The sequence below is a fragment of the Pristiophorus japonicus genome, chromosome 15 (genome assembly GCF_044704955.1).
Source record: "Pristiophorus japonicus isolate sPriJap1 chromosome 15, sPriJap1.hap1, whole genome shotgun sequence".
NCBI lineage: Eukaryota > Metazoa > Chordata > Chondrichthyes > Pristiophoridae > Pristiophorus > Pristiophorus japonicus.
Genome location: NC_091991.1, coordinates 85,723,469 through 85,736,773, shown reverse-complemented (window position 1 = coordinate 85,736,773; position 13,305 = coordinate 85,723,469). Strand labels below are relative to the sequence as shown.

Here is a 13,305-nt window from a genome sequence, read left to right as displayed (position 1 = left end):
ATGTTCTTGCCCACTCACTTAGCCTGTCTATATCCCCTTGAAGCCTCTTTGCATCCTCCTCACAACTTACATTCCCACCTAGCTTTGTATCATCAACAAACTTGGATATATTACATTTGATCCCCTTGTCCAAATCATTGATATAGATTGTGACTAACTGAGGCGTAAGCACCGATCCTTGTGGTACCCAACTAGTTATAGCCTGCCAACCCGAAAATGACCTGTTTATTCCGACTCTCTGTTTTCTGTCCGTTAACCAATCCTGAATCCATGCTCGGTATATTACCCCAAATCCCATGAGCCCTATTTTTGTATAATAACCTCTTGCGTGGCACCTTCTGAAAATCCAAATACATCACATCCGCTGGTTCCCCCTTATCTATTCTACTAGTTATAACCTCAAAAAACTCTTAACAGATTTGTCAATTATGATTTCCCTTTCATAAATCTGTGTTGACTCTGCCCAATTTTATTTTCTAAGTGCCCTGCTACCACGTCCTTAATAATGGATTCTAGCATATTCCCTACTGCTGATGTCAGGCTAACTAGTCTGTCGTTCCCCATTTTCTCTCTCCTTTCTTAAATAGTGGGGTTGCATTTGCTACCTTACAATCCGCGGGAACCGTTCTAGAATCTATGGAATTTTGGAAGATGGCAACCAATACATCCAATATCTCTATAGCCACATCTTTCAACACCCTGGGATGTAGGCCATCGGGTCCAGGGGGTTTATCGGCTTTCAGTCCCATTAATTTCTCCAGTACTTTTTTTTACTGATACTAATTTCTTTCAGTTCCTCATTCTCGCTAGGCCCTTGGTTCTTCACTATTTCCAGGAAGTTTTTTGCGTCTTCATCCATGAAGACAGACACACAGTATTTGTTTAATTTCTCTGCCATTTCCTTATTCCTCATTATAATTTCTCCTGTCTCAGCCTATAAGGGACCCACATTTACTTTCGCTAATCTTTTCCTTTTTACATACCTATAGAAGCTTTTATTGTCTGTTTTTATGTGTCTTGCTAGTTTACTCTCATTCTATTTTCCCTTTCTTTATCAATTTCTTGGTCCTCCTTTGCTGAATTCTAAAATCCTCTCAATTCTCAGGCTTATTATTCTTTTTGGCAACATTATAAGCCTCTTCTTTTGATCTAATACTATCTTTAACTTCTCTTGTTAGCGTCGGTTGGACCAATTTTCCTGGGGGGTTTTTGTGCCTTAAAGGAATGTATATTTGTTGTAAATTATGTATTAATTATTTAAATGCTAGCCCTTGCTTGTCTACCGTCATACCTTTTAATATAGTTTCCCAATCTACCTTATCCAATTCAGTTGATTTAAGACCCTAGTTTCAGATTCAACTAAATCATTTTCAAACTCAATATAAAATTCTATCATATTATGGTCACTCTTCCCTGAAGGCCCCCTTTACTACAAACTTATTAATTAACCTTTTCTCATTGCACAATGCTAGATCTAAAATAGCCTGTTCCCTAGTTGGTTTCTCAACATGCTGATGTAGAAAACTATCTTGTTCCATGAATTCGTCCTCTACTTTATTACTGCAAATTTGGGTTGCCCAGTCTATATGTAGATTAAAGTCCCCCATGATTACCATATTAACCTTATTACATGCATTTCTAATTTCCTGATTTATACTCTGCCCTACGTTACAACTACTGTTCGGGGCCTATAAACAACTCCCACCAATGTTTTCTTCCCCTTGCTGTTTCTTAGCCAGATCAACTGTGATCTCATTGAATGGCGGAGCAGGCTCAAGGGGCCAGATGGCCGACTCCAACTCCAATTTCTAATCTTCTTATGTTCTTACCTAAACTCATTCTACTTCTTGATTTTCAGAGATAAGATCCTTTCTCTCTACTGTCTTTATCCCATCCTTTATTATCAAGGCTCCCCCTCCTCCTCTTCCGTTTTGCCTATCTCTTCTAAAAGTTTGGAATATTTAGTTCCCAACTTTGGCCACGTTGCAACCACGTCTCCATAATGACTATTTAGATCAAACCTATTCATTTCTATCTGCGCCATTAATTCATCTATTTGCTCATATCCCATAATGGGGGGGTGGTTGAACCCACATACTTTTGTTTTGGAGGTGAGAGTGCTTACAATTGTATAAGGCTGTAACTTTGGTGGGGGAGGGGAGGGAACGGGACACAAATCTTAGAATCGTCGAATAGTCCAGCACAAAAGAATGCTATTCTGCAATGATAGCTCCTTTTCGAGTAACTGATTGCAGATGTACATAAATCTGCAGTCAAAGGGACCCCCGCAGGATTTCCATGCTGTAAGTGTATTTGTTAGTATGGTTTTTTCTTTCTGAACCTGTGAACCATTAGTCAATGCTAAAAGGAAGGCTTTGCATTTATATAGCACCTTATCACATCCTCAGGACATCCCAATGCGCTTTATAATCAATGGATTACTTTTGAATGGCAGTCACTGTTGTGTAGACAACTGCAGCAGCCTATTTGCAACACAGCAAGGTCCAACAAACAGCCGACAAGATGAATCGTCTTTTTTTTGGTGGTGTTGGGCACAGGAAAAATGTTGGCCAGGACACCGGGAAAACTCCCTACTGCATCTTCAAATCGTGCCACAGGATATTTTACATCACCTGCACAAGTGCTTCGGTTTATCTGAAAAAAAATCAGGAAGACAACAACGTCTAACAGTGCAGGGAATCCCTTAACGCTTTACTGAAGTGTCAACTTGGATTATGTCCTGTAGTGCGGCTTAGACTTTCTATCTGATAGGTGTGAGACCTACCTTCGAACCGTGCTGACACTTAAGTTGGCTGTAATTTTGGCCGAAATCGCTTTAAGCTAAAGGTGTTGTTGGAATGCTCACAACAAATGTTTTCCAGCAACGAGTCATTTCTCTCTACCCTCCCCGCACCCCACAACAAGCTAATGAATAATTATGTTTTACTTTCTGTGAATCTTTTGGATGCATAATTTTCTGAAGGATGTTGATGCCAGAGAACTGGAACACAACACCCTGTGTCAGCACCAAGCACTCTTGGGTCAGGTATAGCACAGTTTGCAGAATAAACCTCCCACTCTGCTGCCCCAACAATTTATCTCAGCCTCAAATATTTTTATTATTAACATTGGAAATAGTGCCACAGCTGCAGGGTGTGACATTTATCTATTTCCCACAGCTGCCATCTTCCAGCCACACTGAGTTCGATTGGCAAATTGAGGCAGTCTTGCAAGTAAGGGCACAGCCTCCTGCCGTGCTTTTTGAAGTACGTTACCGCGAGCTCCTGGCAGCACAGATCCTAGTTTAGGCCATGCGATGTGTTGGAAACATCAATCTTGCCTACCAGTTAAGTCCTGTGTATGTCACGAGGTGGGTAAGGAGGAAGAAGGCCACTCTAATTCCATAAACCCTACAGCAGCCAGCTGTTCCTGTGTAGTGGTGTTGGTATGAATAGTACATTTACTAGTTGGTGCCAATCAATTGTACTTGCACTGGAGGTGAGACTGAAAATGTCACAATTCTTATCCGTGTGAGTTTTAACGGAGAATTCACAGACTTTCTCGGATAGATACTTGTGAAATAGAGGTGATGCCTTGATTCTCTGTCTCACTCGGATACCATGATTTGTTTGTGGTTTTTATTTTGTAGCGGTAGAGAGTGTTGCCACCTCGTCCCCAACAGATGAAAATAAGAACCTGTGGATCATCGTGGCAGTGCTGGTGCCAGTGATTGTGGTCGTTGTCATCATCGTGATCCTGTACTGGAAGTTCTGCCGAACAGACAAGCTGGAATTTCAGCCGGACACTATGAGCAATATTCAGCAGCGGCAAAAAGTAAGGAACTCTGAATCGAAGTTGGAAACAGTTTTTAAAATTGAGAATTCCATGTGCATGGCCAAGGCCCATAGTGCAGGACACCAGCAAGGTTGTAAAGATTTTGAGAAGGTGCTGTAAATAAGAATGTAGTGATCAGGTGACCCCTACTTTAGGATTGCAAGGATAAGGAAAGACTGAGGGAAATGAGGAATTCTACACTTCTGATGAGTAATGAATTTGAGTAAGAGATGGTGTGGTAATTTAATCACAGCGGGGATGTAAGGAGGGCAGTGAATTTGGACCTAGACTGGAACAAGAGAAGGAAGTTCAGAGAGGCTACTCTGCTCATCTTGGCTCATCCAACCAAGCAACAGAACTGCATTCCAATGAAATTAAGATGAGAAAGAGAAGCCGGAGTTTAGAAGTGAGCGGGACCGTCAAGCAATGAACTTACTTGTATCCTGTTCAGGAGTATACAAGAGGTGGTGGAAGAAACTACCCAGAAATACTTGCCTTATCAAGTGATGCAGTGACCTGCTGTGGCCTCGGAATGTTAAGCTGAAATGAATGCTTTCAAACATAGATACCCCATGCTATACTTTTGGGAAATGTTGAACTTTGGTGATGTGATTTGCGCAATGGAGGAGGGGGACAATAAAGAATGAAACTGGTTGGAAGTAAAGGTTAACGCTGATGGAAAATGCAGCTGTTTTTCATACAGTCAATTGACTGACAGTTTTTCCAAATGGTTTGTTTCCTTACCATTGGCGAACACTATTTGCCTCAAATATCAAGTGCACAATTTAAATGCTCACAAGGAGAAGCAGCCCTCTGTTCTAGTGGCAGTGTATCCTGTTACTCGGCAACTCTTAGACTGTGCCAGTGATCAATAATAAAAAGGATCTTCTGTGAAAGAGCTCAAGAGCTCGTGTTTCCAATTTAATTGAGCAGTGGGCCAGTCAGAGGGTTTTAAAAGTGAGGAGTTCTATCTGTTTGAGAGGAGGCATTGGGCTGAGAAGTAATGTTGTTGATTTGAGCTGTTAGAGCGGCAATTGTAGATCAAGTGTTGTGGTTTAGAATTTTCTTTTGGTCGGCTGGGTGTCTGACAGGCACAGAATCCATCGCAACATATATTCGCCTTCGAATCAAACCACAAAGCAATTCCCATAATTAGTTTCCATTTGTCTTGTGTTGAGTGCACACATTCTCCCCGTAGGGGACTGCACCCTATCCCAAGCCCAGAGAGCTTAAATACAGGTTGTCAAAAGAGCAGACTTGGGGATCTTAAGGGTGCATAGAGATGTTACTGGAATTTAACCCGCTGAAACCACACACGGCATCGGTAAGCTTTCTGCTGCTTATTCAGCCACAACCACTCCACCCATTAGGGCATTAGATTGCAAGTTATCTGGAGTCAAGTCAGAAGAACCCAACCTCCCAGTAATGAGCCGACCTACCCCTGAAAGTGCTTGATCAATAAATAGTGTCAATTAACCACCTTGGGTATTGGATTACTGAGAATTGACTCTGTTTCCACCTATCATCAGCAGTGTCATCTTGAAGCCAACTTGACCCCCAAAGAGATCCTGCTAACCTCTTTCCCTCCCACAGAGGTAATGATGGGCAGGTTTCTAAGTCTTTTTCACAGTTTGAAATTATAGTATTAGTGTATCCCTAATCAGTATAGCGTTGATTGAAGGAAACTTGCTGCATCTTTCTGTGTAGTGGACACACACATGCTCACCCATTCCATGTAACTGCTTAGCTGACATCCAAGGTTCTTATTCCACAGTAAGGACTCTAGTGTGTCTAGTGAACACAGAATATCCTTCCCTCCTGTAACTGGATGACGATGTACTCATGTCCTGTTGATTGGTAAGGTTACTTTTGCAAAGTTTGATGTCCCAGGAATGTCAGGCTGATAAAATGGCAAACTCAGTTATGAAGATTTTATTTTTTGGGGAGATTTAGTGTCCAAGTGGCCACTTTTCATGCGTGAGCTTACATCATTGATTGATTGATTAAGTCCCAGTTAAGCAACGTCTCGATTTTAAAATTCTCATCCTTGTTTTCAAAATCCCTCCATGGCCTCACCCCCTCCTTATCTCTCTAATTTCCTCAAGCCCCACAACCCTCTGAGATATTTGTGCTCCTCTAATTCTGGCCTCTTGAACATCCTTGATTTTAATTGCTCCATCATTGGTGGCCGTGCCTTCAGATGCTAAGGCCCTAAGCTCTGGAATTCCCTGCCTAAACCTCTCTGGCACTGTACTTCTCACTCCTTTAAGATGTTCCTTAAAGCCTACCTCTTTAACCAAGCTTTTAGTCATCTGCCCTAATATCTCCTTATGTGGCTCAATGTCAAATATTGTTTTGTAACGCTCCTGTGAAGTGCTTTGCGACATTTTACTATGTTAAAGGCACTATATAAATGCAAGTGATTGAATCAGCTGTGGTTCTGTGGGTAGCACACTCCCCGCTGAGTCAGAAGGTTGTGGGTTCAAGTCCCATTCCAGGGACTTGACATAAATCTAGGCTGACACTCTAATGCAATGCTGAGGGAGTGCTGCACTGTTGGATGAGAAGTTAAACCGAGGCCTCTTCTGCTCTCAGGTGGAGTTAAAATATCTCATGGCACTATTTCGAAGAACAACAGGGTAGTTATCCCCGGTGTCCTGGCCAATAATTATCCCTCAATAACAAAAACAAATTAACTGGTCATTATCACACTGCTGTTTGTGGGAGCTTGCTGTGTGCACATTGGCTGCCGTGTTTCCCACATTACAACAGTGATTACATTCCAAAAGTACTTAATTGGCTGTAAATCGCTTTGAGACGTCCGGTGGTCATGAAAGGTGCTCTATAAATGCAAGTCTTTTTTTCTTTTTGTGCGGGGGGAGGGGGATTGTATCAACCAAAGTTGGGGGTACATGGCCCCTTTAAAGGCTTGTGCAGCCAATTCAAAATACCTCACAAGCTCGTTTTTTCTGCATTGAAAATCCCACGAGCTGGCTGCCTGGGAGGTCCCGAGGGCTGCGCAGCTTAAAGGGAACATTGGTATCAACCCATTCCTGATCTTGTCCTCAACTGACGTTCACTGACCTTCCAACAGGAGGCACTAGATAGAGATCAGGAGCACTACACTGATGTTTTAAACGTTATTTCCCTGCCCCCGCTCAGCTCAAGCGCTGAAATCAATTGTTAAACTGAGATCTACTGACCCATCGCAGACCAAGAATGGAATCTGGGGCACTCTCGTATGACTCGATATATAACATCTCCAGCAATGAAGCCATAAGGGCAACTCCTTTTTTTATTGTGAATTCCCGAGTATAATAGTTATGTTCTGTATAAATGTGCTAATTATGTTTCAATTTTTTCAGTTCTGTTTCCTTCACAAGATCTAACAAATCCCTATTACAGCACAGGATTTGAGAGACACAGTTTAAAGTTTGCATGGAACAACTAAGTGTGAGATTGGATTTGAAGAGGAATCATGATTATGGCCTCATGCCCCAAACACAGACCACAGTCTCAGTAGAGCAGAGGTACAAGAAGAGAAGCAATTGTAGGCAATGTTTGGTACTCTGAAACACCAGCTTTGGTGCCTTGATCACTTTGGGAAAACTTTGAGCCACTGTAAGCATGGACATTGTTTGCAGGAGGTCAAGTGGGGGGAGAGAGATTGATGCATACTGTGTCACCTTGCCACTTGGAGGGACACCTACTCATCATCATCATAGGCAGACCCTCTGAGTCGAGGAAGACTTGCTTCCACTCTAAAAATGAGTTCTTAGGTGACTGAACAATCCAATACGAGAACCGCAGTCCCTGTCATAGGTGGGACAGATAGTCATTGAGGGAAAGGGTGGGTGGGACTGGTTTGCCGCACGCTTTCCGCTGCCTGCGCCTGTTTTCTGCACGCTCTCGTTAATGAGATTCGAGGTGCTCAGTGCCCTCTCGGATGCACTTCCTCCACTTAGGGCGGTCTTTGGCCAGGGACTCCCAGGTGTCAGTGGGGATGTTGCACTTCATCAAAGAGGCTTTGAGGGTAGCCTTGAAAAGTTTCCTCTGTCCACCTTTGGCTCATTTGCCGCGAAGAAGTTTCGAGTAGAGTGCTTGCTTTGGGAGACACCTGCGAAGAAATTGAAGAATAGCCATTGTACCTGTAGAGGATGAATGCAGGAGGTACCTGTATTTTTGGTGCTGGCTCATACCCTAAGCTTTGATATAATATATGTATGTATAATATAATATGTAGATTGATGGCCCTTCATGTTTTAAAAGATTCTGGTTGAACCTCAGAATGCGGTGAATAATAATATTGACAGATCTGTGCTGAATGAGCCTTCCCTTTGTGAAAAGCTTCCTAAAATGAAAGGGAAGATGAATTGTGTCTGGTCCCATGGTTCTTCAGTACTGAGAAGACAGCGTGCTCTAGTGCTGCCCTAGCCCTGACATTGGACTAGCAATCTGTTCTGTCTTGTCAGGATAGATAAATATTATCTTTTCACAATCCTGTCTGGCAACACCAAGAATGGTAAAGTAAGTAATCAAGTAAAATGAATGAGGTCACAGTGCTATTAGTGGGAGACACATTTAAAATGAATTGCTCTAAAAATACTTCAAAATGTAAAATGAATAAACAGGAATATGTTATCCTACCATCAGTGACTTATTTTATTTGAACTAATCTAAGCTTGTCAAAAGCAGTGCAGGAGCAGAGGCTCCATCACACACACTTATATTAATTAAAAGGCTTTCAGATTTTTGTACTGTCACTGTGGACCTCAAAGTCACACATCAGGGCAACCAGGTTAAACTGGTCGTTAACGCTGACTAATTTATCCAACATCATACAGACAGGATTGTAAGGAAAGTCCATCCGGCCCATTCTATTCATTAGACATTGCTGCCTCGTGTACAGCCCTCCCGTGCCGCTAGTAATTCTAACTCCTGGGGAGGCAGAAAGAAACATTTGACCAATTTCAATTCCAGGGAAATTCCACCCTGACTCCTGAGGAAACGAAGCAAGCTTCAGGAGGAAGGTCATCGACCTCGAACGTTAACTGTTTCTCTCTCCACAGATGCTTCCTGACCTCCTGGGTGTTTGAAGCATTTTCTGTTTTTATTTCTGATTTCTAGCATCCGCAGTATTTTGATTTTGTAAGCTCCAGGAGGAAGTTACCCGTGATGCATCACTAGGCATCATTAAACTCCCATTCCCCTCTCATTTATCCCAATTTCTTTAAGAACCTACAACTAGATCTCCATTAGGCGAAGACTTTGACTCAAAGGCCACATACTTGTTACCCCACTTTACTTCTGATATCTTTTAATAGCCATGTCTGACAAAACATTCATCCATATCCCTCTTAACACTTATAACATACCCTGTACTTCACTTCCACAACCTCCCTAGGTCAGTTAGTCCATATGTTTACCATGTTCTTCATGAAGAACTTTTATCTTAAATTTGTATTAATTCAATCTTACTGAAGTTTAAACCTCTGTCCTCTTCAGGAGCTCGTGTTAATATTGAGCATAATTCTTAGATTCAATTTATCTATTCTGTTGAATATCTTAAATGCTTTTGTAAGATCACCTCTTAAGTTGTCTTTATCTAATAATGTAAGCATTCCTAATATCCTTACTCTATTTTCATAGTTCGATGTTCAATCCTACTTACCAAATCTGTTGTACTTTTTTGTAGTCACTCTAAGACAAGACTTCCTCCTTCCCCAACCAACCATGTTTCAGTACTGAAAACCGTACACAATATCAGGGGATCGAGATCCATGTTGTCCTGTCTCATGATTCCTTTTCTAAACCCCTGTAGCTGTGCAAACACAGGATGAGTGACAGTCTGCTGATCACCCTGATAATATTTTGGTCTCAAAACCATGAAATTTGTTTAAATGGTGCATGTCTCAAAATCATTCACCTTTCCCAGGTGCACTGTCAGTAATGAACCAATAGTCATAGATCACATTGGTGTATTCTAATAGGATTTTTCCAGAAGAGATTAATGTGCAAAGTTAAAGCACATGGGATTGGGGGTAGTGTGCTGACATGGATTGAGAACTGGTTGTCAGACAGGAAGCAAAGAGTAGGAGTAAATGGGGACTTTTCAGAATGGCAGGCAGTGACTAGTGGGGTACCGCAAGGTTCTGTGCTGGGGCCCCAGCTGTTTACACTGTACATTAATGATTTAGACGAGGGGATTAAATGTTGTATCTCCAAATTTGCGGATGACACTAAGTTGGGTGGCAGTGTGAGCTGCGGGGAGGATTCTATGAGGCTGCAGGGCGACTTGGATAGGTTAGGTGAGTGGGCAAATGCATGGCAGATGAAGTATAATGTGGATAAATGTGAGGTTATCCACTTTGGTGGTAAAAACAGAGAGACAGACTATTATCTGAATGGTGACAGATTAGGAAAAGGGGAGGTGCAAAGAGACCTGGGTGTCATGGTACATCAGTCATTGAAGGTTGGCATGCAGGTACAGCAGACGATTAAGAAAGCAAATGGCATGTTGGCCTTCATAGCGAGGGGATTTGAGTACAGGGGCAGGGAGGTGTTGCTACAGTTGTACAGGTGAGGCCACACCTGGAGTATTGTGTACAGTTTTGGTCTCCTAACCTGAGGAAGGACATTCTTGCTATTGAGGGAGTGCAGTGAAGGTTCACCAGACTGATTCCCGGGATGGCGGGACTGACCTATCAAGAAAGACTGGATCAACTGGGCTTGTATTCACTGGAGTTCAGAAGAATGAGAGGGGACCTCATAGAAACGTTTAAAATTCTGACGGGGTTAGACAGGTTAGATGCAGGAAGAATGTTCCCAATGTTGGGGAAGTCCAGAACCAGGGGACACAGTCTAAGGATAAGGGGTAAGCCATTTAGGACCGAGTTGAGGAGGAATTTCTTTACCCAGAGAGTGGCGAACCTGTGGAATTCTCTACCACAGAAAGTTGTTGAGGCCAATTCACTAAATATATTCAAGAAGGAGTTAGATGTAGTCCTTACTACTAGGGGGATCAAGGGGTATGGTGAGAAAGCAGGAATGGGGTACTGAAGTTGCATGTTCAGCCATGAACTCATTGAATGGCGGTGCAGGCTCGAAGGGCCGAATGGCCTACTCCTGCACCTATTTTCTATGTTTCTAGAATCATAAGAGCATTTAACCTCATATCTTTACTTGCCTTTAATAGTATGTAATGCTGGTGTCTGTCCAGCAAGAGCTAAATGCAAAAGATCTGCTGAAAAGTTTTCAGTTATAGGAACTCCCTTCTGTTAATATGGAGGGTTACATTTTCAACAGGAGATGAAACTAAAATGTACAGCCACTAGGATAAGAAGCCCATTGTACATGGTAATGTAATCTCTTTTGATTCAATGTCGACAGTTCCTAACTCAGTGTTTTTCATAGTGATTTCATTGTGCATTGTGATTTATTATTTTCTACATGCAGAGTTTCAGCTTAGAGAATGCCTGTCGAGACTTCTGCATGCTTGATACAAGCACTTCCATAGAATCTTGTAATACAGAACGAGGCCATTTGGCTCTTTGAAAGAGCTATCCAATTAGTTCCACCGCGCTGCACTTTCCCCATAACACTTTTAAAGTTTTCCTTTTCTTTTCAAGTATATATCCAATTCCCTTTTGAAAGTTTCTATTGAATCTGCTCCATCACCATAAAAAAAATTTCCTCATCTCATCTCTCTGCTCCTTTTGCCAATTTTCTTAAATCTGTGTCCCCGGTTACTGACTATCTTGCCAGCTGAAACATTTTCTCCTTATTTACTATATCAGAAGCCTTCATAATTTTGAATATCTATACCAAATCTCCCCTTAACCTTCTCTGTTGTAAAGAGAAAACCCTAGCTTCTCTAGTCTCTCTCATAACTGAGGTCCCTCATCCCTGGTACCATTCTGGTAAATCTCCTCTGAACCCCCTCCAACGCCTTGACATCTTTCCTCAGGTGTAATCCTTTGTTTGATTCCACCGCAAAGTGCACTGCTTTCAAACTGAGGTTCGCAAGGTCATTAGAGTTCTGTCCATATGTCATTGGGTTTCTGTATTTGTTGGCTTACTAGCATGTTATTTATGTTACTGTGTAATAATAAATGTTTCCTGCCGTGACAGCACAATTTTTCTTTGGGTAGCTGGCACTGTTTTTTGGAAGTTAGGGCAGGCTGTCCCTGGGAGTTAATCTGTATTTATGGATGCTGTGAGAATGCATAAGTAATTGCAGGTTGTCCTCATAAGTGTGTCAATAATTGCAAAAGTTCCCCGTGAGTGTATCAATAATTGTAGGAGGTCCCCAGGAGTGTGTTGGTAGTTGCAGAAGTCCCCACGAATGTGTCAGTATTTAAGGTGTACATCAGGAGTGTGTCAATTATTGCTGGAGGTCCCCAGGAGTATGTCAACAATTGTGTGGGTCCCCAGGAGTATGTCAATAATTGCAGGGGGTCCCCAGGAGTATGTCAGTAATGGTAGGAGGTCCCCAGAAGTATGTCAGTAATTGCTGGAGGTCCCCATGAGTGTGTCAATAATTGCAGGGGGTCCCCAGGAGTGTGTCAATAATTGCAGGGGGTCCCCAGGAGTATGTCAATAATTGCCGGAGGTCCCCAGGAATATGTCAATAATTGCGGGGGTCCCCATGAGTGTCTCACTAATTGCAGGGGGTCCCTAGGAGTATGTCAATAATTGCTGGATGTCCCCAGGGGTATGTCAATAATTGCAGAGGTCCCCAGGGGTATGTCAATAATTGCAGAGGTCCCCAGGAGTATGTCAATAATTGCAGGGAGTCCCCATAAGTCTATCAATAATTGCAGGGGGTCCCCAGGAGTATGTCAGTAATTACTGGAGGTCCCCAAGAGTATGTCAATAATTGAGGGGTTTCCTATGAGTGTAATAATTGCAGGGGGTCCCCATGAATGTGTCAATAATTGCGGGGTCCCTATGAGTATGTCAATAATTGCAGTCGGTCCCCAGGAGTATGTCGTTAATAGCAGTGGGTCCCTATGAGTGCGTCAATAATTGCAGCAGATCCTTAGCCGATTTATTGATGTTGGTTGAGGGATAAATGTTGGCCTGGACACTGAGGGAGAAACTTCCCTGCTCTTCTTCGAATAATGCGGGATCGTTTACATACACCTGAGAGGGTTTAACATCTCATCCGAAAGACGGCGCTTCTGATGGTGCAGTACTCAGTACTGCACAGGAGCTACAGTTTATAATTTCTCATAGCCCTACGAGTTTTGTGAAAAGACATCAATTATGACATTTTTTGAAATGTACTATTTGTTGCAGGGGGTTCAGAATACACAATATGGTAAGAAAAAACTAAAATTGTGACGACGAGTTGTTCCAAGATTAATCTGTAACTGAAGTTTGAGCACTGAAGACGAGACGAAAACTAAATATGTTCAATGACTAAGATTAAACTTGAGCTCCAGCAATGAAAACTAAAATTAATAGGGG

At 42.3% G+C, this 13,305-nt stretch overlaps 1 protein-coding gene across 4 annotated transcripts in view; it reads left to right on the top strand.

Annotated features, from left to right (window-relative positions):
* Nucleotides 1-13,305, top strand: part of LOC139280891 (UPF0606 protein KIAA1549) — a 376,973-nt gene that overhangs the window by 275,279 nt on the left and 88,389 nt on the right. For all 4 annotated transcript variants that reach the window (XR_011596786.1, XM_070900682.1, XM_070900681.1 and 1 more), the window contains exon 10: nucleotides 3,650-3,834. Coding sequence is in view for 3 of the 4 variants with exons in the window: in XM_070900682.1 (XP_070756783.1) it covers nucleotides 3,650-3,834 (185 nt within the window). In the remaining variant the exon portion in view is untranslated. The remainder of the gene's footprint in view (nucleotides 1-3,649; nucleotides 3,835-13,305) is intronic.